At 42.8% G+C, this 23,943-nt stretch overlaps 1 protein-coding gene across 1 annotated transcript; it reads left to right on the top strand.

The window, feature by feature from the left end:
- The first annotated feature begins 7,839 nt into the window (after positions 1-7,839).
- LOC119288234 (disease resistance protein RGA5-like) lies at positions 7,840-14,805 on the top strand. Its single transcript, XM_037567869.1, has 10 exons — positions 7,840-7,976; positions 8,407-8,603; positions 8,681-8,939; positions 9,489-9,711; positions 9,826-9,949; positions 10,345-10,557; positions 10,644-10,787; positions 10,909-11,043; positions 11,200-12,116; positions 12,626-14,805. The coding sequence occupies exons 2-10, from the start codon at positions 8,439-8,441 to the stop codon at positions 14,556-14,558; spliced, it is 4,113 nt and encodes a 1,370-aa protein (XP_037423766.1). The 5' UTR covers positions 7,840-7,976; positions 8,407-8,438; the 3' UTR covers positions 14,559-14,805.
- Positions 14,806-23,943: the final 9,138 nt, after the last annotated feature.

Genomic DNA, 23,943 nt, shown 5'->3' with positions numbered 1-23,943 from the left:
CTCCTGCTGGCTTAATTTCCAGTTCATAACAATGCCTGAACTACAGATGAAGAATAATGTCATTTCCAAAGAACAATGTTACTCTTGGTCTGTTTTGACTAGCACTGGTTGTTGTTCTGGGGTTAGTTCCATGTGGCTCAATTCTACTGTAATTGCTCTTCCTTTCTATAACAATCAGTTTATTATGGTTATCCTAAATCTTGTTGCAAATTGTGAACCTACTAGTGTTGTGAAAGGGTCAATCAGACTGGTTACTGTTGAAAATGTCTAGTTGACATTATTCATTCAGTATTTTCATAAAACACTGCCTTTGAGCAAGTTCTTTTTATGTGTGTTTGTTGAAGCTAATGAATTCAGTAGAGCTTTGGATCTGTTAATTCAGTACTTTTATATCCAGCTTCATACATGATATTAGTTTGTTAACACGACTGAATGGCAACCAAAAAGAATATCTCTTGGTGTGGTTGATTGCTTTGGCTGTGTTGCTACCCTGTTTGAGTCGGCTCAACCAGTTTTGTTTCTGTGCATATATGTTTGTGATGTGGTGATTCCCGATTCTTGAATGTTCTTTTTAGGACTCTGGAATGCCATTTTATTCCAAGACAACCTCTGAGCTGCTCCAGAACTGATGATGTATTTATTTTAAAATTGGCATGGATGAGTCAGACGCATGTAGCAGTTTTATATTCATAAAGAGCCGGCCACCCATTTGTCAGTATGAACATTTGCCGCAATGAGCAGAGGATTGAATTTAGTTTTTCCCCTACCTGTATAGATCATACATAATCCTGGTCGAGTGATTTTAGTTTTTTCCCTACCTGTATAGATCATACAAATCTTGGTCTAGTGATTTTTGTTTTATCCCTACCTGTATATCTTCAGTTCCTTGGATCGGATCCAAAGTGAAGTCCAGTATCATTCTCTTTTTAGATAGCATCGGTGAATTAATTAAACAAGAATAGAAGGTGTCTTTCTGGAGACCTTCCCTACATGAAATGGCAGCAAAGATTCAAACAAGAGTGGTAGCTACAGAATGGAAGCTGGGAAAACTGCTCGTCATATGTATGTCAAACTTGTTGCAGGCGGCAACAAAAAGGACAGACGGGCGCCTCTTTTCAGGTGACTGGGAAGAACATGGCACACTCCAGGTACCACGCAGCTACCTTGAGAAGATGTAGTAGTACAACAGAAGAATATTGTTTGTTCTCAGATCGTTTATTTCAACTAGACTAGAGCTGTCTGGAGTTGAATATTCTGCCAGCTGCCTGCTGTCTGGAGTTCTTGTTTCAGAAACTTACTTTGGTTGATATGAAAGGGAAGGTGCAGATATGACAGACTTCTTATCTTTGTGCAAAACAAGTTTGCTTAAATTTTCTTATAAACTGCCGGCCTATAATGCCTGTAAGCCTGATGATTAATGGACGGATGCTCTTCCTTGATCTCCCTTGAAGAAAATGATCCTGGAGGTTGTGTTTGCCAGGTTCTTATTATCTTGATCTTGACTGGAGGTTCGGGAAGGATTCAGGCTGCATCTGGTCCTAGTACGTGGTACCATGCTTGCTTACTTAAGCTCATTATAACCCCCTTGGTGTCAAAATCGCTAGGTTAAATAGTTAACATTTTAAGCCTGTGTACATAAACTGGGATTGGACCGGAACTGATACAACTCTTCAAACCCGAAAGTGGATCTCTATATTCTCTCAGTTTTTTTTTTACTTTTGGAGAGAATCTTGCCAAGTGAAAGCTTGTCAGATCTATTTGTTTCACTTGTCTGATCTATTTGTTCTTGTATGTGAACATTTTTTTTCTTGAATTCTGCAATTGATGTTCTTCAGAACCATGATCAAGTCTAATAAACAATGGGAAGATGGTAGTAACTGCAATCAGCTTTCGCTTGTGCAAACTGTGCGCCCCATCTAGGATGGAACAATTTTGTATATTACCATGTATCTGAACATTGCAATGTCACAAGCTTTTGACCAGGGAACAACTCTGCCTTGCTTATCATTTGTTGGAACACCTCCTTGTTTGGTTGGCCATCATCGAGAACAGGCCGAGCACCAGCTGACCTCTCCAGTTTTAGCAGAAGCTCTGAGAATTTCTGGAGTTCCTTTCAGAGAAGAATTGATATGTTACAACAGATTACTTTCATCCCTCTCTATGTAGCAGCTAACTCCTCTAGTTTTCTGACTGCCAGGCAATGTTTGAACTGAACCGAGCTGGGAGATGACAGCAGTGAGAAGAAAGAAGTATGTCGACATGTTCGATGTAGCGACCATCTAGCTTTGTCTGAAAAGGTGCAGGATGAGCATGTCCTTGAAGGCATGGAAATCCAGTTCGTCTCCCGCTCCACAACACTTATCAACCAGGTGAATCAATACGATCTATCCCTTTTTCCCCTTATATATACATTGTGGTGATACCTTTATAATTTTGTTTTTTGATGCAAAAGATCATGGATTTTCGGGCTGCAGATTAATAATTTTCCGAGACAGAATTTTGTAGCGGGGTTAATTAAGATGTGCAATGGAAAACGTTATCTTTATTCCCACAGTGTTACTTGTGAGAGTAGGTACTCTGTTTATATTTCGCTGAAACCGAAGATGGATGAAAGTAAAGTATTTTTGGTTGAAACGAACATATGTGCTCCAAATGTTATATTGTTGGATGATTAGATTGTGTTGCTACACTGATTGAGCCGGTTCAATCAGCATTGTTCTATATGTTTGGGATGTGATGATCTTGATTCTAGAATGAAAATAGACAGTATGACCTGAGAAGAGATGAATTAATCAAGATTGCCATTTTATTCCAAGAAAAGCTCGGAGCTGGTTGAGAACTGATGATGATTGCTTTAGATATGACACTAACTAGCGTCGTACTAAAATTGTATGTGCTTTGTAGTAGGCATATATAGCACTTCTCTAAATTTATTCTATTCTTTATCTTCACTTTTCCATAGAAAAGTATAGCTAGTATAAAAATAAAAGATAAATTAAATTTGTATTTCTCATCTAATCACAAGCAACTACTATTAATTATTAAGGTACACCACATTTGACAAAACATTACTGGAATGTACATGCCTTCATAGACTGATCAGTGATAAGCTCACTAGATCGTGATACATGTATGAGTAAACCACCAATGCCCAACGGCAATCGGCAGGGGCCATCAGAGGATCTTCAAGTGCCAAGTTGAAGCGAGTAACGCAGATGCGTAAACGTCTCTGATTTGAATCCAAGAGGGAAACTACCGGGGGATCTCCTGTAGGGGGATTTCCTATTTGGCGCTGCAGGCGCCCGTTAATGTGTATTTTGCAAACGGGCGCCTGCAGCGCCTCAAACTGGGCCGGCCCAACTAGTTTTCAGAGGTCTGTGTTAAAGACGCAAAAAATCATGACTTATATGCATACTGCAGGATTCGAACTGCAGGATTCGAACCCGTGAAGCTGTGGTTCCATCCAACACGCAACAACCACCCGACCCGCTAGACCTATGTGAAATCATTGATATTCTTTCAATTATGTTGTTTCCTCTTCCTTTTGTTTCCTTTTTCAGTTCTTTTCCGGTCATTTTTCTTTTTCTTCTTCCTTTTTAATTTCTAAAATTATGTGAGAAATATTCACCAGATTTACATGAACGTTTTCTTTCAATTCGATTAACTTTTTTTGAAATCATTGAAATTATTTTCAAATTTGATAAACTCTTTTCTAATTCGATGAACTTTTATCGACAATGAACTCTTTTCAAAATCAGATGAACTTTTTATCTAAATCAATTAACTTTTTTCAAAATTCAAGAACTTTTTTGAAAATCGATGAACTTTTCTCAATTTTCTTGAACTATATTGAACTTCATGAACTTTTTCGATTCGTGAACTTTTTTCAAACTCGTGAACTTTTATGAATATCGATTAACTTTTCTCAATTTTCTTGAACTATATTGAATTTCATGAACTTTTTCGATCCGTGAACTTTTTTCAAACTCGTGAACTTTTATGAATATCGATGAACTTTTCTCAATTTTCTTGAACTATATTGAATTTCATGAACTTTTTCGATCTGTGAACTTTTTTCAAACTCATGAAATTTTATGAATATCGATGAACGTTTTTCAATTTTCTTGAACTATATTGAATTTTGTGAACGTTTTTGATCCGTGAACTTTTTTCAAACTCGTGAACTTTTCTAAATTCGTTAACTTTTCTGAAATTAGTGGACCTTTTCAAATTTATGAACTTTTTTTTGAACTAGTCAACTTTTTTCAATTTTCGTGAGCATTCTTTTTAATATCTGAACCATTAATTTTTAAACAATTTCGTGAACTTTATTTTAATCCTGGAACTTCTAAGTTTTAGACCAGCGCGGCTGTAATTGTACTTAAATAACATGCAGTACCAGTTGTCAGTATTATGGAGTAGCTGTAGTGGTTAGCGAAGCGCGTGCAGGATGCAGCGGCGTGAGTACGAATCCCTGACACGACTAACGTTTTGACTAGGATTTTTTGCTGCTGCTGCTTGTTCGTGGGCCGGCCCAGCGCGGGGCGCTGCAGGCGCCAGGAGCGCGAACGGGCGCCTGCAGCGCCGTATAGGAGCTCCCCCTGTAGGGCGCTTCTTTGCGGAAGTGGCGCTCACGCAGCCACACACTAATTGGGCCGGCCCAACGCGCGTGCTCGCTTGGCATGTTGCTTTGGCTGGCCAGTCCCTTCGCTCGTTCGCTGTTGACTGGGCACTGGAATGGTCAACCGTTGACTTTAGAAGAAAAATCCTAAAACAATTCGCAAAAAATAAAAAAAATTGCACGAAAAAGATCATCAATTTTTTTAAAAAAAAATCAAAAACCAGAAAAGTGTTCATAGTTTTTGGAAAAATTTCATCGATTTTGACGAAAAAATTAATAAATTTGAAAAAAGTTCACGAATTTGATTTTTTTTAGAATTTGAGAAAAACAAAAAAATACAAAGGAAAAAGAACAAGAAAAAAAAGAAAAAGGAACAAGAAACAAAAGGAAAATAACAATGAAGAAACCATCCATAAAAATGTCCAGCGAACCAGAAATAAGCAATTATACCTGTGGCTTTCAACGAACTGAGAAAGAATAAAAAGAAATGAAGAAGTATGAAGCACATGCGTTAGTTGTCCCTAGTGTTTAATGCAGTTTAGACTTAATGAATAGATCACAAGTTCGATTCACGGCGACACACCTATTTTGCGGTTTAACAAGAAAATAGTGGAAATTGGACGACCCAACACGAAGGGGAGGGGGTGCGCTTGTATGCTAAATGCAGTGACGTATAGTTGTCCCTAGTGGTTAATGCGGAAATGCCACTACCGGGAAGGCAATGAGGCGCAAGACGATGATGCTAACAAAATTTAGGCTAAGCCGCATCGCTAATTTACTTGCATCGCTAATTTACTTGCATCGATAATCACCATCACTGGCCTCAATAAAATGATAAAGCCGCTAAAGTGTACATGATAAAACTTGATTTTGTATCTCGTTTCATGCACGCTATTGATAAAACTTGGTTTTGTATTTCGTTGGATTGGTTCCGTTCAGTTTTGAACTCGGTTCTCACCAAGATGATAGAATAAAATGCAACACCTTCAAGCTAAAAAAGAGAGCCTTCTTATTAAAAAAGAGGACGTGATAAAAATATGAGGCAATAGAACTTATCTATGTGGAAAAGGAAAAATCTTTCGTGAAGGAGACATATACTTGTGGGCGAGTTCTTTTAGCGTATCGGACACTTCATGTTGAATTTTGCTTGAATGAGAGAGGGATCCAGAAGGACCCCGAAACTGCAAACTGGTCATGCATTTTATATAGCAGACCTCAACAACTGGATGAGAAACGTAATCGGGTCCCTGACATCTTCATGGTTGTAGCCACGTCGTCGTTAGGGACATCGCCTCTTGGGACGGAGAAGCTTCCATGGAACCACGTCATAGACGCATGAAGAAGATGACTAGATGAGTTGCCTCCCTTCAGGCTCTTTGGTCGAGAGGAAGAAATAAGAAGGCCGCTCTTCGACCTACATGTAAGGCGGCGACATGGAGTCAGCCCATAACCAAGCACCTTGGCTGGCGCTATAACCAGTCCCAATCAGCCACCGAGGATGATCACAAACCCGATCAAGATCACCATCTCCTCTCTGCTTCAATTCAACCACTATGGTGACCTTGGAAGCTTGAGAGAGTGCTCCGTAGGACAGAACCAGGGAGCTTATTGGTGGAGGCACCGGCTTTGTGTTCTATAGCGGCAGCTGACCATCAGCCAGCACCGCCAGGATCGCCACCACCGAAAGCCACCAACCACTGCTCGCTTGCGCCTGTGGCATCCTCCACATCGACATATCACTAGACGCCAAATGGGCAGAAGACAACCTAAAACTAGATGCTCTATGCACAGAACTACACCGAGCACCTCTCCCTTTTCTGCTCCAGCCGTCTGAGAAGATAGTGGATCGAGCTGGAAGATGCGGCTCTCTCTCGACTCTCAACGGCCTCTCTTGAAGCGCACGAGCTGTCTCCTCCCTTTCATCAACAGAGGTCACACGTGACTATTCGAAAGCGCAAGTGGGCTATTTCATGTTGTATATATCCTCTTCTTCTAGTTTTCGTATGGACTTTGCTTTGAAAAAGAAAAAAAATCAATCAAGTCCAAACAGGACTATGTTTTTTTAGGAAACCGGGATTATGGCTGGTTTTACAGTGTTGGTAATTATCCTTTGGGCTGCCATAATCCCGACAGCGATGGCTCCGTAGAGCAGCGTGTGGTGGTGGTGGTTGGCGGCGGCGATTTGCTTGGGGCATGCGACTTTCTTGGTTCAGGCAGATGGACGGACTTGATGCAATGTCTCTAGGCATGGTGAACTCCAGGTGAATGCCTAGCAGTGACCTTGGTAATTGCTAGCGACGACGGCGTTCTAGGATGTCGTTCCCCTTGTTAGAGGTGTCGTCGTGGAGCCCCTTCACCTCCTTTAGGCATTTGATCTAGTGCTTTCTGGGTCAAAACCAATGCTTCGGCTTTGGCTGAAGCGGGAGGCGGCGGCGTTCACGTCGCATCCTTCTTGGGGGCGTCACTTTGGAGGTCCATTCCTATGCCTTGCGTCGAGGGTTGGCATCGCCCGACATCTTCGCCACCGGCCAGGCGGGTTCGCAGCCTCGGGGCCGGTTTGGAGGCCGGGGCGGCGGTTCCGGATAGCGTTTTTGCTTTGTGGAGTGTCGAGTCTGGTCATCTAGGTGGTAGAGTTGTTGGCTCGTCGGGTTCGCGGCCTTGGGGTCGGAGTGGAAGTCGGAGCTACGGCTTCGGAGAGCGTTTTTCGTTTTTGGTCATCAGGGTGACAGAGTCGTCGGCTCGTTTGGGACGCGGCTCTCAAGGTCGGTGTGTGCATTGTTTGAGGTTTGTATGTTGGAGCGGCGGCTCCGGGTCATGTTGTAAGGTGTTGATTCTGGTCGCTTGGGCGACCAAGTCATTGGCTCGCTTGGGGCGCAGCCACAGGGCTGGTGTGGGTGTGCCACATATGTATCAGTTTTAGGCCAGTTTTCTTTGTTAACCGGTCAATTCTCTTCTTCTATATGAAAAAATAAGATGCACTCGAAGACAATAGTACTAGTAAGATAAGACGCACCCGAAGAAGAATAAATATTTTTTTTAAAGCAATTGGTTCACACGCACGATGGAAAGGTAGTGGAGTAGTGCGTGGGGCGTGGCCAAAGAGTGGAGTGGGAGTAGTGCGTGGTTTCTTTCTCCAGTCTCCGCCTGGTCGTCCTCCATTCCATTCCCCCCTCGCCCCCTCCGCCTCTCCACTCCCACCCTCCCTCCCTGTCAAGAAGGGTACTCCTCCGGCGACGGCGCCGCCTCCACCCACCTCCAACCTTCCCTTCAAGTTCTTCTCCGGCCCGCCCGACCCCAGCCATCCTTTGACGCTTTACATCCTTGGTCCGCGGCGCCGCTTCTCCGGCAGTGAAAGGTACCTACCGTAAGCCACGAAGGTGGTGATAGATGGGAACTCGTCCCCTGTTCTTTGGTTAGTTAGTGCTAGATCCGTATCCTCCATAGATCGTCCCCTGTTTTTTTTTTTTTTTTTGGTTGCTAACTAGTAATTGGAGAACAGAGGTCCGTCCGTTTCCTTCAGACTTTTTTGATCCACGTCTCTTTCAGACTTCATCACATAGATATATCACTTCTGTAATTTCTTTCACACAGATTCTCTTTTCTTGTTGCCATACATAATCAAGAGAACATGTCCGTCCTGTCTTTCAGAATTTTTTGATCGAAGTCGATTTCAGAGCTCAGAACTTCAGATAGATATATATTAGTAATTTTTTTTCTGCAAATATTGCTGCTTCTTCTTATTTGCACGTACGGCTAATGAACAACACTAATTATGCATGCTTCAGGAGAATAACACCACCTAACTTCCACAACCAAGATGACGGATGGCGGCCAAAGCAGCCAACTTGCTGCTCTGGAGAAAGTGTTGCTTGATGAAACTGCGGATCCAGTTGATCTGCCTTTCTCGCTGCTCAGCTCCATCACAGGAAATTTCTCTGAAGCTCAGGAAATTGGCAGGGGCGGGTTCGGAGTGGTTTACAGGGTAAGCAACCAGACCCTCAAGCCTGAAATGAAATAGCCAGGGACAATCTAGCTGACACGGTTCTCTGTGAAATGCAGGGAGTGCTTCCAAGTGGTCGCACTGTTGCGGTGAAGCAGCTCTTCGAGAGGTACGATATCTTGGACAAGAATTTCGAGAGCGAGGTCACCTGTCTCGCAGGGGTCAAGCACAAGAATACCGTGAGATTTCTCGGGTACTGCTCTGAGACGCAGCAAGTGCTGATGCCATACGACGGGAAGTGTGTCTTGGCTGATGTGCGGCATAGGCTGCTCTGCTTCGAGTACATGCCCAAAGGGTGCCTTGCTGACTATCTCTCCGGTAAAATCAGATTAGCCTTATAGCTTTCCTTGCATTTCTACTATAGTAGTAGCAGATGTCTACCAACTACAGTCTAGAGTATTTATTGTTTGCCACTCTTCTGAGCTTTGACAGTTCCTTTTGCACACTAAATGGTACTCCCTCCGTCCTGTAATGTCGGATGTTTTTTTACACTAGTCCTACATTATGGGACGGGGTGTAGTTTTCAGCTCTGTTCTTATACCGCTGCACAACATGCACTCTTCGGTTTGGGCATATTGTGATTTCTCACCCTTCTTGCCTCAGAGAGAAGAGCACACTAACAAATATCCTTTTCTGTTATGGATAGACCTTAATCGAGCATCCAAAAACAATTCAGAGTATCTCAATTGTCACACCCACGTTTTGACAATGAGATGGGTGTTTCGAGAACTTCCTTTGAACTTGTTAGCATATTTATTAACTTTCAAAATTGGGCAATTATTCACGAAGGCCTTTTTTTGTTTTGTTGGACTGCTTATCCCACCGCATATAGTACTAACTATTTGTTATATTGTATACTCTTCGCAGATGCATCTTGTCGACTTCAGTGGACCACACGTTACCAAATAATCAAGGGGATCTGTGAGGGCGTACATTATCTTCACCAACAGCGTATTATTCACATGGACCTCAAACCTCAGAATGTACTATTGGATGATAACATGGTGCCCAGAATTGCGGATTTCGGTCTATCACGGCGCTTAAGTGGAAGCAAGAGTCGGGCTATTACTGATCACAAGCTTGGGACAATGTAGGCTAGCAATTTTCTCTTTGCGAACTTAACATTTTTATCAGTCGTCTGCCAATTTTTTTTCATACTCATTATTCACCTAATCGAACAGACTACACCAATTTTTTTTTGCAGGGGATATATGGCACCAGAATTCTTAATTAGCGGAGAAATCACCTTCAAGACCGACATATATAGTTTGGGCATTATTGTAATGGAGATCCTTATGGGACATAAGGAGTGTTCCAGTGTTAAGGAGGTAATTATATTGTATGTGAAGTTTCAACAAGAAAAAATTGTAGACAACATGTTTAGAAGAAACCACAATCTTGTTGGAAAAAAATACAACGTATATTCAATTAGTGTATCTAATTAACATTAGAATTTGCAAATGATAAGATCTGAATGTTGTCTTTGCAGCGATCTTCCACCCAAAACATAAAGTAAAATAAAGCTGATTTTGATTCCTAAAGTCATTATGTGCATCAAAAGATTAATAACACAAAATTAATCAAGTGAGAAATTCAAAATTGTTGTGATAGTTATCCTTACATTTGGTCTCTGGTCCTAATCAATACGGCTGTGTCTTTTTGTTTTTCTGTTGTAAATGCATGTCGTCCTTCTTTATAACTAGCCATGGTTATCAAATTGCAGGTAGTTGAAAGTTGGACGGACATGTTTGGGACATCAAATAGTCACACATCATTGGAACAAGTAAAGGCATGTGCCCAGATAGGGATAGAATGTAAAAACTATTACCCAGGGAAAAGGCCGGCTACATGGTTTATCATCCGTGGAATACTGGGTGACGTGGAAATTTTGAATTGGCCTGTTACAAGTGATGTAGGTACCTCAACAGAAGTGCAGGTACAATCACTCAATAGTAAATGTATATGATCTACCAGTAGTTATTTAGTGATGTGTCATGGCCATTTTTTTCATTTTTGTTGCAGACAAGCATTCACTCTAAGGTGGCGGATGAGTTGAAATTAATGGATGATTCTGCTGTTGCTCCACCCAAACTGCCACCATCTACGTTGGATGTGGAGCAGGACGATGGAAAATTGAGCCAGGAGAGGAAGAGGAAGGCATCAAACGTGAGTGTGGCGACTAGGGTGATGAGCATCCTCCATGGCAAGCTTACCACGTTCATGGGCAACGAGTACAATACACGTTATTTAGTGATTTCTCCTAAACATGTTTTCATTTTTATTGCAGATAAGCTTCTCCAAGCTAGCGGATGAGCTGAAGTTGATAGATAATTCGGTCGCTAGTGGCAAGCTGATGGATAATTCTACCACACCATCCCAACTGCAACCATCGGGACTAGAGGTGGACAAGGAGGATGGCAAGGTGAGACAAGAGAATAAGAGAAAGGCATCAACCATGAGTTTGCCTACTGTGGTGTTGAGAACCCTGGGTGGCAAGCTTACCACATTCATTGGCGTCTAGTACAATATGTGCTATGTAGTGATTTGTCCTAATCTTGTTTAAATTATTTTTTTGCAGATAAGCTTCTCCAAGCTGGCGGATGAACTAAAGTTGATGGATGATTATGTTGCACCATTCCAACTTCAACCATCATCGCTGGAGGTGGAGCAGGAGGATGGCAAAGTGAGCCAACAGAAGAAGAGGAGGGCATCAACCATGAGTGTGGCGACCGGGGTGATGAGCACCCTCAGTGGCAAGCTTACCACTTCCATCAGCGACGAGTACAATAAGCGCAAAGAGGTGAGGAAGCAGGCGTCATTCCTGCAGAAGGAGTTGAGTGCCATAAATGCTACTCTTGAGCTGCCAGAGCTCATGAATGAGCTCGCTCCAGGGGCAAAAAATTGGAGGGATGATCTCAGGGAGATTTCCTATGACATGGAGAATTGCATTGATGACTTCAACCGCCAATTTGGAGGTGAGGATGTTGAGGTAGGCTTTTTCTGGGAGGATGTTGAACTTCACAAGAGGTTGTGCGAGCTTCATCAGATTTCCAACCAGATGGAAGAGCTTAGGACTCTTGCGGTACAATCAAATGCTCGATGTGAGAGTTACAAGATTGATAATTGCAAGGCTAGCTATGGTTTTGTAGCTGTCGACCCTCGGCTTCCCGCGATCTACCAGGAGGCAATCAGCCTTGTGGGCATTGACGGCCCAATGGAGGTGGTTTCCAATTGGTTGATGGATACTCAGGAAAAACTCAAGGTTGTTTCTATTGTGGGTTTTGGAGGTCTGGGTAAAACTACACTTGCCAAACAGGTGTATGACAAGATCAGGCAAAATTTTGATTGTGTAGCATTCATTTCAATTTCACTGAGGCCTGATATGAGAGTACTTCTCAATCGCCTAAAATTGAAATTTGGGATATATGAGTCTTCTAACGATCACGGATTTGACGACATCATTGAAGAGCTAAGGAAGTATCTTGCAAATAAAAGGTAATTACTAAATTCTGATAGTCACTTGCATTGGCTACTCATCTTAAATTTGAAGTAACAAGTAATTGATCAGTGATATTCTAGATATGATTGTTTCTCGATACATGTGGGAAGTTTGATTATTTTCCTGTTTGTTCATTTGTGAGATTCAAAACTATAAAGAAAATAGTAGAGCAAAAATATATCTCTGGAAAATTTGGTTTTAGTTTTGTACATTTTTTCATTCACTGTAATAAATTGCTAAGGGGTGGGTAGGCAAGACTGAATACAAGTCTCGTAGGAAAAGAAATGCTAGGTGGCTAGAAATTACAGGCATAAAGCGGCTAAATGACAATGAATGTTCTTCGACCAGGCATTATTATTCAGGCTTGAATATTATGTGATCATGCTAATTCAGCCATATGAGCAACAAATTTTCTTGCATCTAGTTCGTTTTAATTTTTTATGTTTCTTTCTTCAACTTACAGTCATATTCTGCAATAATATAACATGTGCAAGCATTTCAATAGGTACCTTATTGTAGTTGATGACTTGTGGGATCAATCAGCATGGAATACTATTAGTTGTGCTTTTCCAGATAATGGTAATGGGAGCAGAGTATTAGTAACCACACGAGTGGAAGATGTGGCTAGTGTGGCATGTCGCTGTGACCGTGAATGCATTTACACAATGAAGCCTCTCAATGAAGAAAACTCTAGAATGTTATTCTCGAATAGAGTATTTGGGGCTGAAGTTGTTTGTCCACCCTATCTTAAAGATGTCACGGCTGAAATTCTGAAGAAGTGTGGAGGATTGCCGCTTGCAATAATCACTATAGCTAGCCTATTAGCTACTCAGGTGAGATCAATGAAACACTGGGAGAGCATAAGAAAATCTTTGCGTGTCCAATCTGCCCCAAATCCTTCATTGAAAGACATACAAAATATATTAAACCTTAGCTACACACATCTTCCTCTTCATCTCCGGGCATGTTTTTTGTACCTTGGTATGTATGCTGAGGACCACATCATAAGGCGGGATCAGCTGGTTAAACAATGGATAGCTGAAGGCTTCGTCAGCAGTTTGCATGGGCCAGATTTGGAGGATGTTGGCAGGAGTTATTTTAATGAGCTCGTCAACAGAAGCATGATTCAGCCATGCAAAACTAGCTATGGAGAGGTGTTGTCTTGCACAGTACATGACATGATGCTTGATTTGATCCTATGCAAGTGTGTAGAAGATAATTTTATAAGTCTGGCATACAATTCTGAGGACATCGCGAGACTACTGCATCGCTGCAAAAACAAGGTTCGCCGACTATCCCTGAGCTCCATGGCTGTTGGTGGAGCAACATATGACACGGCTATTGCTGCTAGGCTGTCACAAGTTCGGTCATTACTGTTCAATAAGCCTATACTCCCTCTTTTGTGGTTCAAGTACCTCAGGGTGCTAATCATTTATAACAGGTGGGGGATGATTGACCTCACCGCTGTTAGCCAATTGTTTCAGCTGAGGTGTCTGATGGTAAGTTCTGATGGGAAGATAAAGCTCCCTACTAAACTTGGAGAGCTTGTTTACTTGGAGACACTGGACATAGAAACTTGCAGACTGATGGAGAGCATCCCCTCAGACATAGTTAATTTGCCCCGCTTGTCCTATCTGCTACTTCCACCTGGGACAAAGTTTCCTGAAGGTATCGGGAATATGAAATTACTGCGCACTCTGCGAGGGCTTGACATGGAAAAGAGCTCGCTGGAGTGTTTTATGGGTCTTAGCGAGCTGACCAATCTGAAGGAACTGTGTATGTCAGTAGGTTCATTGGAAATGTTGATGGGGTTGACAAAAGTTGATGCTTTGGCTTGCTCCATTGGAAAACTATGTAATCTTGAATCTCTATTCATCTCTGGCATTCATGTTGAGCGTGAGGATAGCCAGCAGCTAGGCTCATTATCCAATCCTTTTCGACATATTGAGCATCTTGAATTGTCTTTTTGGCGGTTATGGAGAGTTCCAAAATGGTTGTGTGGTCTCCATTGCCTGCGCAACCTTAAGCTGTATGTTGAAATGACATCAACTCAGGATGTTCATCTGCTTGGAGAGCTTCCCTCTCTTGTCCGCCTCGAATTCAGAGCATGTGAAATCCCTGGGAAAAGAGCTATGTTAGGCACGGGGCTATTCCCAGTTCTGGAGTTCCTAAATTTGTGGTCTAGGAAAGACACTACAGCGTACCTGGGCTTCGAGGCAGGTGCTATGCCGAGTTTACAAACACTCTGGTTCAGTGCGTCCAACTGGGGCGGCACTGTACCAGTCGGCATGGAGCACTTGTTACACCTCCAGCAGATCCAAGTGCATGCGGTCTGCATTAGTAAGGATTCTGTGGACAGGTTGAAAGAGGCTGAGGATGCATTCAAGGAGGCCTTGCTGATGCACCCGAACCACCCTTCCGTCATACGTAGTTCATAGCAGAGCATAATTCCTGCAAGAATCGTACTATGTCTATCTTTCATAGTCCTGCCGGAGAAGTGAAAAGGGGCAGCTGATTAAGGCGCTTGCCACGAATGTCTTTAACTTTTCCTGTTGTGGTTGTACTGCCAATGTGTCTGCTAGATCTTTGTTTTGATAGCTAATGGTGGTTATGGATCAACATCTCTATTTTTCTTGTAATGGCTGCAATCCTGATGATTAATGAATTAGTGAATGCTCCTCCTAATCGCCTTGAAAAAGGTAATCCTAGGATTCATGCTGCGTTTGGTCTAGTACGTTCGTGCTTGCTTACTTAACCTAAAACCCTTGGTGTCGTGTTAATTGCTGGGTGAGGTAGTCAACACTTTTAAGCCTATGTACATAAGTGGGATTAGACGGGAACTGGACAACCTTGTAATTCTGAAAGTGAATCTTTATTCTCTCCTTTATTCAAACATTAAAACATTTAGTGGGATCGGACGGGAACTGTACATAAAACTAGGGGTGCAGGACGGCGTCCCGCAAAATCCCGCAAAAACAGCCAGCTAGCACACAGCTAGTACAAATTGATGTGACGTAGTTTAATTTTTCTATAACTGACTTTTTTAGCTTTGAATAAGAAGCTGGCCGGATTCGGGTGCCGCCCTGCACCCCTACATAAAACCTTATAATTCTAAAAGTGAATGTTTATTCTCTCGTTTTTTCAATTGCATACAACCTTCTAATTCTGTACACTGTACGTATCGTGTTAATTGCTGGATTTAGGCTTAATTCTTGCTTACTAATATTTTTTTTTCTTTTTCTTTTTTTTCGAAAAGGGGGACACCTCGGCATCTGCATCTGAACGATGCATACGGCCACATATATAAATAAAAGGGAGGTTCAACAAGGTCTTAATGTCTCAAAGCAAAATAGAAAACGGCCAGCTCACACAGAGCCACAACGCCAAAAACAAAAGACCCAAAAGCCACAACCGGCTGGCGTAACACAAGATAGGGAAACTAATTGCCTATCCTAGTACATGACCGTCATCCAAATCGGTTGAAGATATCCCACGCTACCATCTCCCACCGGACAGATCCAGTAACCAAACGCTTCCTGGCCTCCGTCGGAGTGAGTAAGGACCACATATGGATCAACGCAGTAGCCCGGAATAAAACCTGCAAGAAATGAATAGTTGTTTTTCTGTTAAAAGCCAAATCATTCCTGCAGTTCCAAATTGCCCATAACAACGCGCATACTCCTACACGAATGTGTCTAGCTGTTTCGGACTCTATCCCAACAAGCCACGCTCCAAATAACGTACAGACCGAATTCGGAGGAGTAATGTTAAAGGCAATTTGCACGGTGCGCTACAAGACTCTCGCCAACGGGCAGTCAAAAAAGAGGTGCTTGATCGATCACAGAAACTACACCTAGTAGATCCTGTCCAGTTGCGCTTAATCAAATTATCCTTTGTTAAAATTACTTGTTTATGCACAAACCACATAAAAACTTTAATCTTCAAAGGGACTTTGACTTTCCAAACGTGTTTGGAACTTGGGATAACACTAGAATTGATGACATCGATATACATCGACTTGACTGTGAAGTCTCCAGACCTAGTAAGCTTCCAACCTTGTGTACATAAACCCCTTGGTGTCGTGTTAATTGCTGGGTGGGGTAGTTAACTCTTTTAAGCCTGTGTACATAAGTTGGATTTGATGGGAACTGTACAACCTTGTAATTCTGAAAGTGAATCTTTATTCTCTCGTGTTTTTAAACTTTTAGACAGAATCTTGTCAAATGAAAGATTGTCAGCTTCAAAAACGATCTTATATTGTGGGACGGAGGTTGTATTTTCTTCTGTATGTGAATATATACTTATATCTTTTTGAAGCGCTGGCAAAAGCTTTGCCTTATTCTGAAGTGTTTACAACAGGAAGATGGCAGTAACTGCAAGAAACTAACCGACTGTGTGCAAACTCTGTCTCTCAACCTTAACTGTCATTTGTTGGAACAACCAAGTCCATGGCAAAGGCTATCTCCTACGCAGGGGAGATGGCACCTCCTAGAGCAGAGCAGGTGGCACGGGAGCTAATCCCTCCCGTTGTAGGAGAAGCTCCTTTCAGAGAAGAATTGACATTTCCTTTTTGTTGGAGAAAAGAGAGTTGTCATGTTAATTACCCGTAATCCAGTGCAAAAGAATGTGCAGAACACAGAGCAGAGTAGATCTTAGTAATCCCCTCAGAATTACAATAGAGAGGGGGAAAACGATGAGAGCAGAAACTACTTTCTCGATTTTCCCGGCATATTTAAGTCCACCCCTTTCTTTGTACTTTGCTGCGATCTCACACCCGGCTTGAAGGAGACACCAGAGTGCGTAGCAGGTGAAGGAAGTCAATACACCAGAGTGCGTAGAGACAGTATGTTGTAGAGATCATGCCATCTGCTGTAGAACACGCAACTTCATGAAACTGCACCGTTTAACCCGGTTGAATGGTTAGGGTTTTCGCAGGCTGAAACTTCGCTTTATCATATATAACAAGTGGCCAGCATCGATCTGCAACAATCACTCTCGGTCAGATGCATGTAACAGTTCGTAAAGAGATGGCCATATCCATTTGTCAGTCTGAACATTTGCCACACTGAACAAAGTACTGAGTCCCCGCTAGCATCATATAAAATCACGGACTAGTGGTTTTGGCTTTTTTCCCCTAACTGTATAGTCTTTCTAGTTTCTTGGATCCAAAGTGGGCTCCTTATTCGGCTCAAAAAATGAAGCGACTCCTTTTGCAGATAGCGCCGACGAACTAACTGGGGCATGAACCATGGAGGCATTACTAGACGATGGTCTCATCTCTCATGGCCTTCATATTGGCTTGTATCTGTGAAACCATCATTTTGTACACCTATTACCCAATAGAAGCAGCAGTAGCCAGTGGGTCTCATGTTTCTCGCTCTCTCTTACATTCCTGTCCATTTCACTTTTCCTTCCTCGTTCACACACGCATCTACCAGGAGACAAACACTGGGCTACTGCTAATCCCTTCCTTTTTCCTTTTTCTCTAGCTTTTTCCAAGAAGCATCCGCCTCTTCTACAGGCGACACTAGTACCCTGCGAGGCAGCAATTCCTGACACCTGAGCCTAGTTGGCCTGCGGGGCACCTCGTTGGGGCGATGCATTGGTCATGCCCTAAACCGAGGAAAGAACAAAAGCACTGATATCTGATTGTGGAAGCTTGCACGCAGGTAGCTTTCAGGACCCCTCTACATGAGATGGCAGCACACATTCTATTGGAATTGTGTAGAATATTATGTACAAGGCAGGTTGCAGTTGGACTCCGAGTCGTATTGGTTTAGATAGGATATGGAGTGTGTCCTAATAGGATACTTGTATCTTAGGCCTCATATAATGTGTGTAGACATACGATGTAACATATGCCAACATGATAGCACCGGTACTTCCTCAAAAAAATAGCACAGGTACACAAGGGAGCCGATGGTGTGTGCCTGCGTATGGATTGCCAGTGTGTGGTATTGTGATGGTGTCATGGAAAGGACCGCTCGTAGTCATGTCCCAGGAATGTGGCCATGTTGGTGAACATCGTTAACAAATCTTGGTGTCGTAAGTGATATCAGAGATAGGTTATATTCAGAGGTTGTGTGAATTGATCGAGGGGATAAAGAGGAATTGGAAGCAGCAGGATCGCGATCGGCGAGTTGTAGTAGCAGGCCCGCACAAGCACTAAGTCAGTCAGTCGGCCAGGAACTAGGTCGATCTGATCGATCCGAAGCAGTGAGGGGCGCTGTGCCGCGGAAGCGCATGGCACATGCTATAGGGGAAAACCTTATTTGCCGCATTATGCGACAAGTTGTCGACGTATCGCACACCTTCGACGGTACATATGGGCCGGTCCAGTTAACTTTTTTTGCACGATCAATTTCCCGTTTTGGAAACCTTCTGGATGGTTCTTGGTTGGTTTTTGGAACCCTCGAGAAGGTTCCAAGCCGAATTCTCTGGTTTTTTCCTTCTTCTTTCCTTTTTTTGTTTTTCCTTTTATTTTTTTTGTCTTTTTTCTTTCTTTTTCTATCTATTTTTCTTTTTCTTCTCATTTTTTCAAATTATTAAAAAATGTGTGAAATATTCAAAATTTGTTTGTGTTTCCAAAATGTTCGAAGATTTCAAAAAATGTTCCAGTTTCCAAAATTTTGTTCATGTATTCAAAAAACGTTCTTGTTTTCAAAAAATTGGGATTTTAAAATTGTTCTTCGTTTCAAAATTTATTGTCAATTTTTTTAGAAAAAATCATGCTACGAAAAATTATTTCCTTTTTCGAAAAAAGTTCTGGAATTTCAAATTTTGTTCACAATTTCAGAAAATAGTTCTGGTTTGTAAAAAATTGTTTGTGAGTTCAAAAAGTTGCTGTAATTTTGGACAATTGTTCGGGATTTTTTTAAAAAGTGTTATGTCTGATACTACCGTTAGTTCTTTAAGTTTTGCGTTGTATGTCTGTCGTAATAGTCCTTAGGTCTTAGTGGATAGCATAGAGGACGCATCTGTAGGTAGTCGCGGGTTCGATTCCTAGCGATAGCACGCTAGCCTTTTTGTAATTTTCACCCTCACATTCACAGTGCACCACAATGGGCCGACCCAGTCGGGCACACTCTATGCAATGTCGCGTGCATTTGGGTACGTGTGGGCAAACACTCGAGAAAGAGCCCTCGTGTTTGCCGAGTACCCGAGGGTGCCACATGTCCTCGTGGTTTCCCGAGTTTCCCTAGGATGGTACTCGCTAAACATATGTGTTCCCACGTGTCCTCCTCGTGTCACCGGCGATGGTGCTTGTGGCCTAGGTGGGCACTGGCGGAGAGGTATCGATATATTTTTTATCGCCCCTAGCTTGAAGAGATTCTTACAAGACCATTGAAGGGGATCAATTCCTACTTTAAGATTTGGTTAATATGAATTTGGACTCAAATGTATTTGGTCTCCAGATCTAAATCCATATTAACCAAGCAAGAAGAAGAAGAAGAAGAAGAAGAAGAAGAAGAAGAAGAAGAAGAAGAAGAAGAAGAAGAAGAAGAAGAGGAGGATATATATCTAATATACCTATATTAGTGGAAGTAAATACTGGTGTGAATCTGAATATAGGCAGAGGAATTTGAGAAAAGTTTTTGCTTATTTTCCTCTTTATTCTACTTAAGATTTCACTAATATCAATATTTTCTTTATTTTTATACACCTTCTCAAGGGGGTTGCGAATACCTCATGTTTAAAATTTTCTCCATGTATTGGGCATTAGATGTTCTCTTGGAAAATGAATAGGATTTGAACGGACTACCTTAATTCATCCCGTACATACATACAAACTCCTATTTTCTGAACTCTGATGTTGCACGTATGCAAAAAAGTTGTATTCCATCATGTAATGGTTACGCCGTCTGTTAATATAATAAAAAGAACTTGACATTGTGTTGAAGACTCTGATACTACATCATTCAGATGTCGTATATATTACAATGTAACAAAACATCGACTAGACATCACTAAACATCTCAGATTGATTGTATAAGTGAAGATGACCTAGATACCCCGCAAAAAAAAAGAAGATGACCTAGATGAAGCATACTTGAAGTAGACGAGATAATTCTAATATATTTCTTAGACTCGTGCATCGTAGTATCATCTATAAAGATATTTATACAAATGCATGCACAAATACATATATAAACGCCATAATACACATAAAATGTCTAGCACATTGTATGTGTTGGACATTGAAATTATATCTACGTATAGCTTTGATCGTTATGTCTAAATAAATTGAAAATCACTCCATAGATGGATGTATATGATTTTGGCATTTTCTACTTTGTTTAGATTTCAATCACTGGATACTTCAAAAATATATTTTGAACTAAAATTAGAAAACATAACATAATTTTATGATAAAATGATATTCTACTTTAATTATTGCATTTATTATATTGTTATGTTAGTAATGTTTAAATTGTATATATTACCAATGCCGATATGTTGTAAAAAAATTCAAATATAATAAATACTAGTTATTTTTATCATGAGTTGTAAAGATTTAAAAGTGTTTAGTATAAATAGGTTATTGTCGAGTTTAGTGAAGGTTTTCTAGCTAGATTGACATGATGATAAAGGGATCCTGGTGAGACGTTTCTTAATTTTATGAATGAGTGATTGTTAGCGACCTCTACTATCAGTTATACGTGGACATGACATCAGCTGCTCTTGGGCTTGGCCTGCTCAGAAGCTACGGGGTCAACCACTGGAGATGGCCTCAGATGGATTCGGTTTGGACGAAACAATGGATTTGGTCGAAGCATTGATTGGTTTAGTATTCACTTGTTCTTCTCCTTCCTCTGATTTGCACTATAATCTTCCCTCTTTCTATAGATGCATTTGTAGTCCTAAAAATGTGACCCGCACAGCCCACCCGCCAAAAGCACTAAGTACCGCACATTCAGTTTTCAGCCCCGCGCATTGCGAAAGATCAAGTCCCGCCGCGGACCAGCATCCTTTCGTCCCTAAATCCATCGCTATCACACTTCTGGATGAATAAACCCTAGCCGTCAAATCCCCCCAAATCCACCCTACTTCTTTCGTCCCTAAATCCTTCACCGCCTCTGCCGTCGCCAACCACCATTCCTCCCCGCGCATTGTGCCCAGAGGTCGCCCGAGCACCTTAGCCTACTCTGTAAGGGCATATTTATCCCCAAGGTGTTTTGGTGATTGATGACAATGCTTTTGCAGACTAATCGTGTGCGTTGAGTTTTTCAGAGATTCATCCTTTGGCACGAGACGATTCCCTCCCCTCATTGTTTTATTCAAGACGGTGTAGCTCCTTCGTTTCTCTATTGGTGGACTAGTTTCGTAGGAGTCACCGTACTATCAAGAGGGGATCTGCTTTGGTAAGGTTAGGGTGGAATCAACACGTACACATCTTTATCACACCCGCTGTTCCTTTCCGCATCATTGGAGCTATCTTTCCTCTCCTTGTCTGCCCTGACCTATCCCAGCGGTAGTACCGCGGTCCTCAGCGTAGTACCGCCGAAGCACGTCAAGCGGTAGTACCGCTCCCCAAGCGGTAGTACCGCTTGCTGTCTTCGGCTGTAGTACCGCTGTGGTTCCGGGCTACTACCGCCTCGACTCGAGACCTCTGTTTTTCGTGTCGGGTTTTGCGGTACTAGTAGCGGCAGTAGTGGCGGTAGTACCGCTCCAAGCGGCAGTACCACCCTTACTTCCGCGGTAGTACCGCTCTGGGCCCAGGTCCTTGCTATCCTCGTTTGCGCGGCAGTACCGCTGGGAGGGAACTGTAGTAGCGTTGGTTCAGCGGTAGTACCGCCCTGCCCAAGCGGTAGTACCGCTCTGTGCGTGGCTGCTTGGGGGAGTAATGGTTGGATTGTTTTCCCCACTATATAAAGGTGTCTTCTTCCCCAAAGTTGACCTACCTCTTCCCCCAAAAGCTCCATTGTTGCTCCAAGCTCCATTTTTGCCCGATCTCTCTCCCTAGCCAATCAAACTTGTTGATTTGGTCGGGATTGATTGAGAAGGCCCCGATCTACACTTCCACCAAGAGAAATTTGATTCCCCCCACTAATCCCTAGAGGATCTTGTTACTCTTGGGTGTTTGAGCACCCTAGACGGTTGAGGTCACCTCGGAGCCATAGTCCATTGTGGTGAAGCTTCGTGGTGTCGTTGGGAGCCTCCAATTAAGTTGTGGAGATTGCCCCAACCTTGTTTGTAAAGGTTCGATCGCCGCCTTCAAGGGCACCAATAGTGGAATCACGGCATCTCGCATTGTGTGAGGGCGTGAGGAGAATACGGTGGCCCTAGTGGCTTCTTGGGGAGCATTGTGCCTCCACACCGCTCTAACGGAGACGTACTTCCCCTTAAAAGGAAGGAACTTCGGTAACACATCCTCGTCTCCACCGGCTCCACTCTTGGTTATCTCGTGCCTTTACTTGTGCAAGCTTATTTGTGTTGTATCCCTTGCTTGCTTATGTGCTAGTTGATATTGCATCATATAGGTTGATCACATAGTTGCCCATCTAGACAACCTACCTTGTTGCAAAGTTTGAATTGGTAAAGAAAAGATTAAAAATTCTTAGTTGCCTATTCACCCCCCCTCTAGTCAACTATATCGATCCTTTCAATTGGTATCATAGCCTCGTCTCTTTATTAAGGACTTTACCGTTCGAAGAGTATGGTTGACACCACAGAAGGTGTGGAGGAGCACTCCGGTGTGAATCCTACCTCGTCTACGGCCGATGGGGGAACCGCGGTCTCTCATGAGGAATTCAATGTGGCTTTAGACACATTGAAAAACTCCATGACGACCGAGGTTGAAAGCATGTTTACTAAATTGATTAGATGTAGGCATGGAAATAGGGGGAGTGTTGTTCTCTCAATGAACTCTCCCTCCCCCCATTATGCATAAATTGATCTAGTCTTTCACATTAACCATTTTTGATGGTACTTGTGCTTCAAGGACGAGTTGTGGCCATGGGTCCAAGGTTAAAATCTTCGCGACGCCATACCTCTTGACTCAAACATAGGTGGCCTCGGCCACCGCCCTCTCTTGAAGAGGTGTGTTTTGGCCCTTTGCTAGTGTGTTTGCTGCCGTGTTGGTCTTTCCTCCTTCTTGCCTTTGTTTTTCCATTTCTTTTTTAGCTTAGCCGTTTTGTCTAGTGGCCTGTTTGTTGCTGGGCGGTACTACCGCTGGTGGTGCGCGGTACTACCGCTTATAAGCGGTACTACCGCCCACCAGCGCGGTAATACCGCTGCGGGGCGGGGTCAGGGGGTTATATCGGGGCAGGGGGAGGTTTCTCCTCCCCCATACCCATTCGCTCGCCCCCCTCGCTCTGTTTCGTCTCTCCAGCAACTGGTCGCCGCGGGAGGGCTCCGACGGATCTCCTTCTCCGGGGCGTCCCTCTCCATCACCTTCGGTGGAGTCGACCCCCACCTCGTCCTCTTGCCATGGATGCCGGTATTGCCCCGTTCCCTCTCTCTTCTTGTCTAGATTTCCAATCTAGCATCTTAGGGGCAATAGTGGTTGCATCTCTAGATTTTTGGCCAAATCTAGGCTTGAGTAGGATGGAGAAGGCTTCTAGGTGGTTTGGATTAGTGGTTGGTAGAAGTATTTTTTAATTTGGTAGGACGGTAGTGCCAGATCTGACCACGGCAGTAGGAAACCGCTGTTTCCCCGTCTCGAGCGGTACTACCGCTCTCTCTGGAGCGGTACTGCCGCTTACAGGTCGCGGTACTACCGCTTGCTACCAAGTTCCATCGTGCTCTTACCATTCAGTGATCCTTTTGTTGTGTTTGGTGGCTTATGCTCGTTCTTTCTGGTTGTTTTGCGTGTTTTTGTGT

The sequence above is a fragment of the Triticum dicoccoides genome, chromosome 4A, assembly GCF_002162155.2.
Source record: "Triticum dicoccoides isolate Atlit2015 ecotype Zavitan chromosome 4A, WEW_v2.0, whole genome shotgun sequence".
NCBI lineage: Eukaryota > Viridiplantae > Streptophyta > Magnoliopsida > Poales > Poaceae > Triticum > Triticum dicoccoides.
This window is presented reverse-complemented; position numbering and strand designations above follow the sequence as displayed.

Bases quoted from the DNA above. Each gene is read 5' to 3' on its own strand.
- LOC119288234 (XM_037567869.1), top strand. From the start codon at position 8,439: ATGACGGATGGCGGCCAAAGCAGCCAACTTGCTGCTCTGGAGAAAGTG. The intron at 9,950-10,344 runs GTAATTATATTG...ATCAAATTGCAG, and splicing joins AGTGTTCCAGTGTTAAGGAG to GTAGTTGAAAGTTGGACGGA. The intron at 10,558-10,643 runs GTACAATCACTC...TTTTTGTTGCAG, and splicing joins GTACCTCAACAGAAGTGCAG to ACAAGCATTCACTCTAAGGT.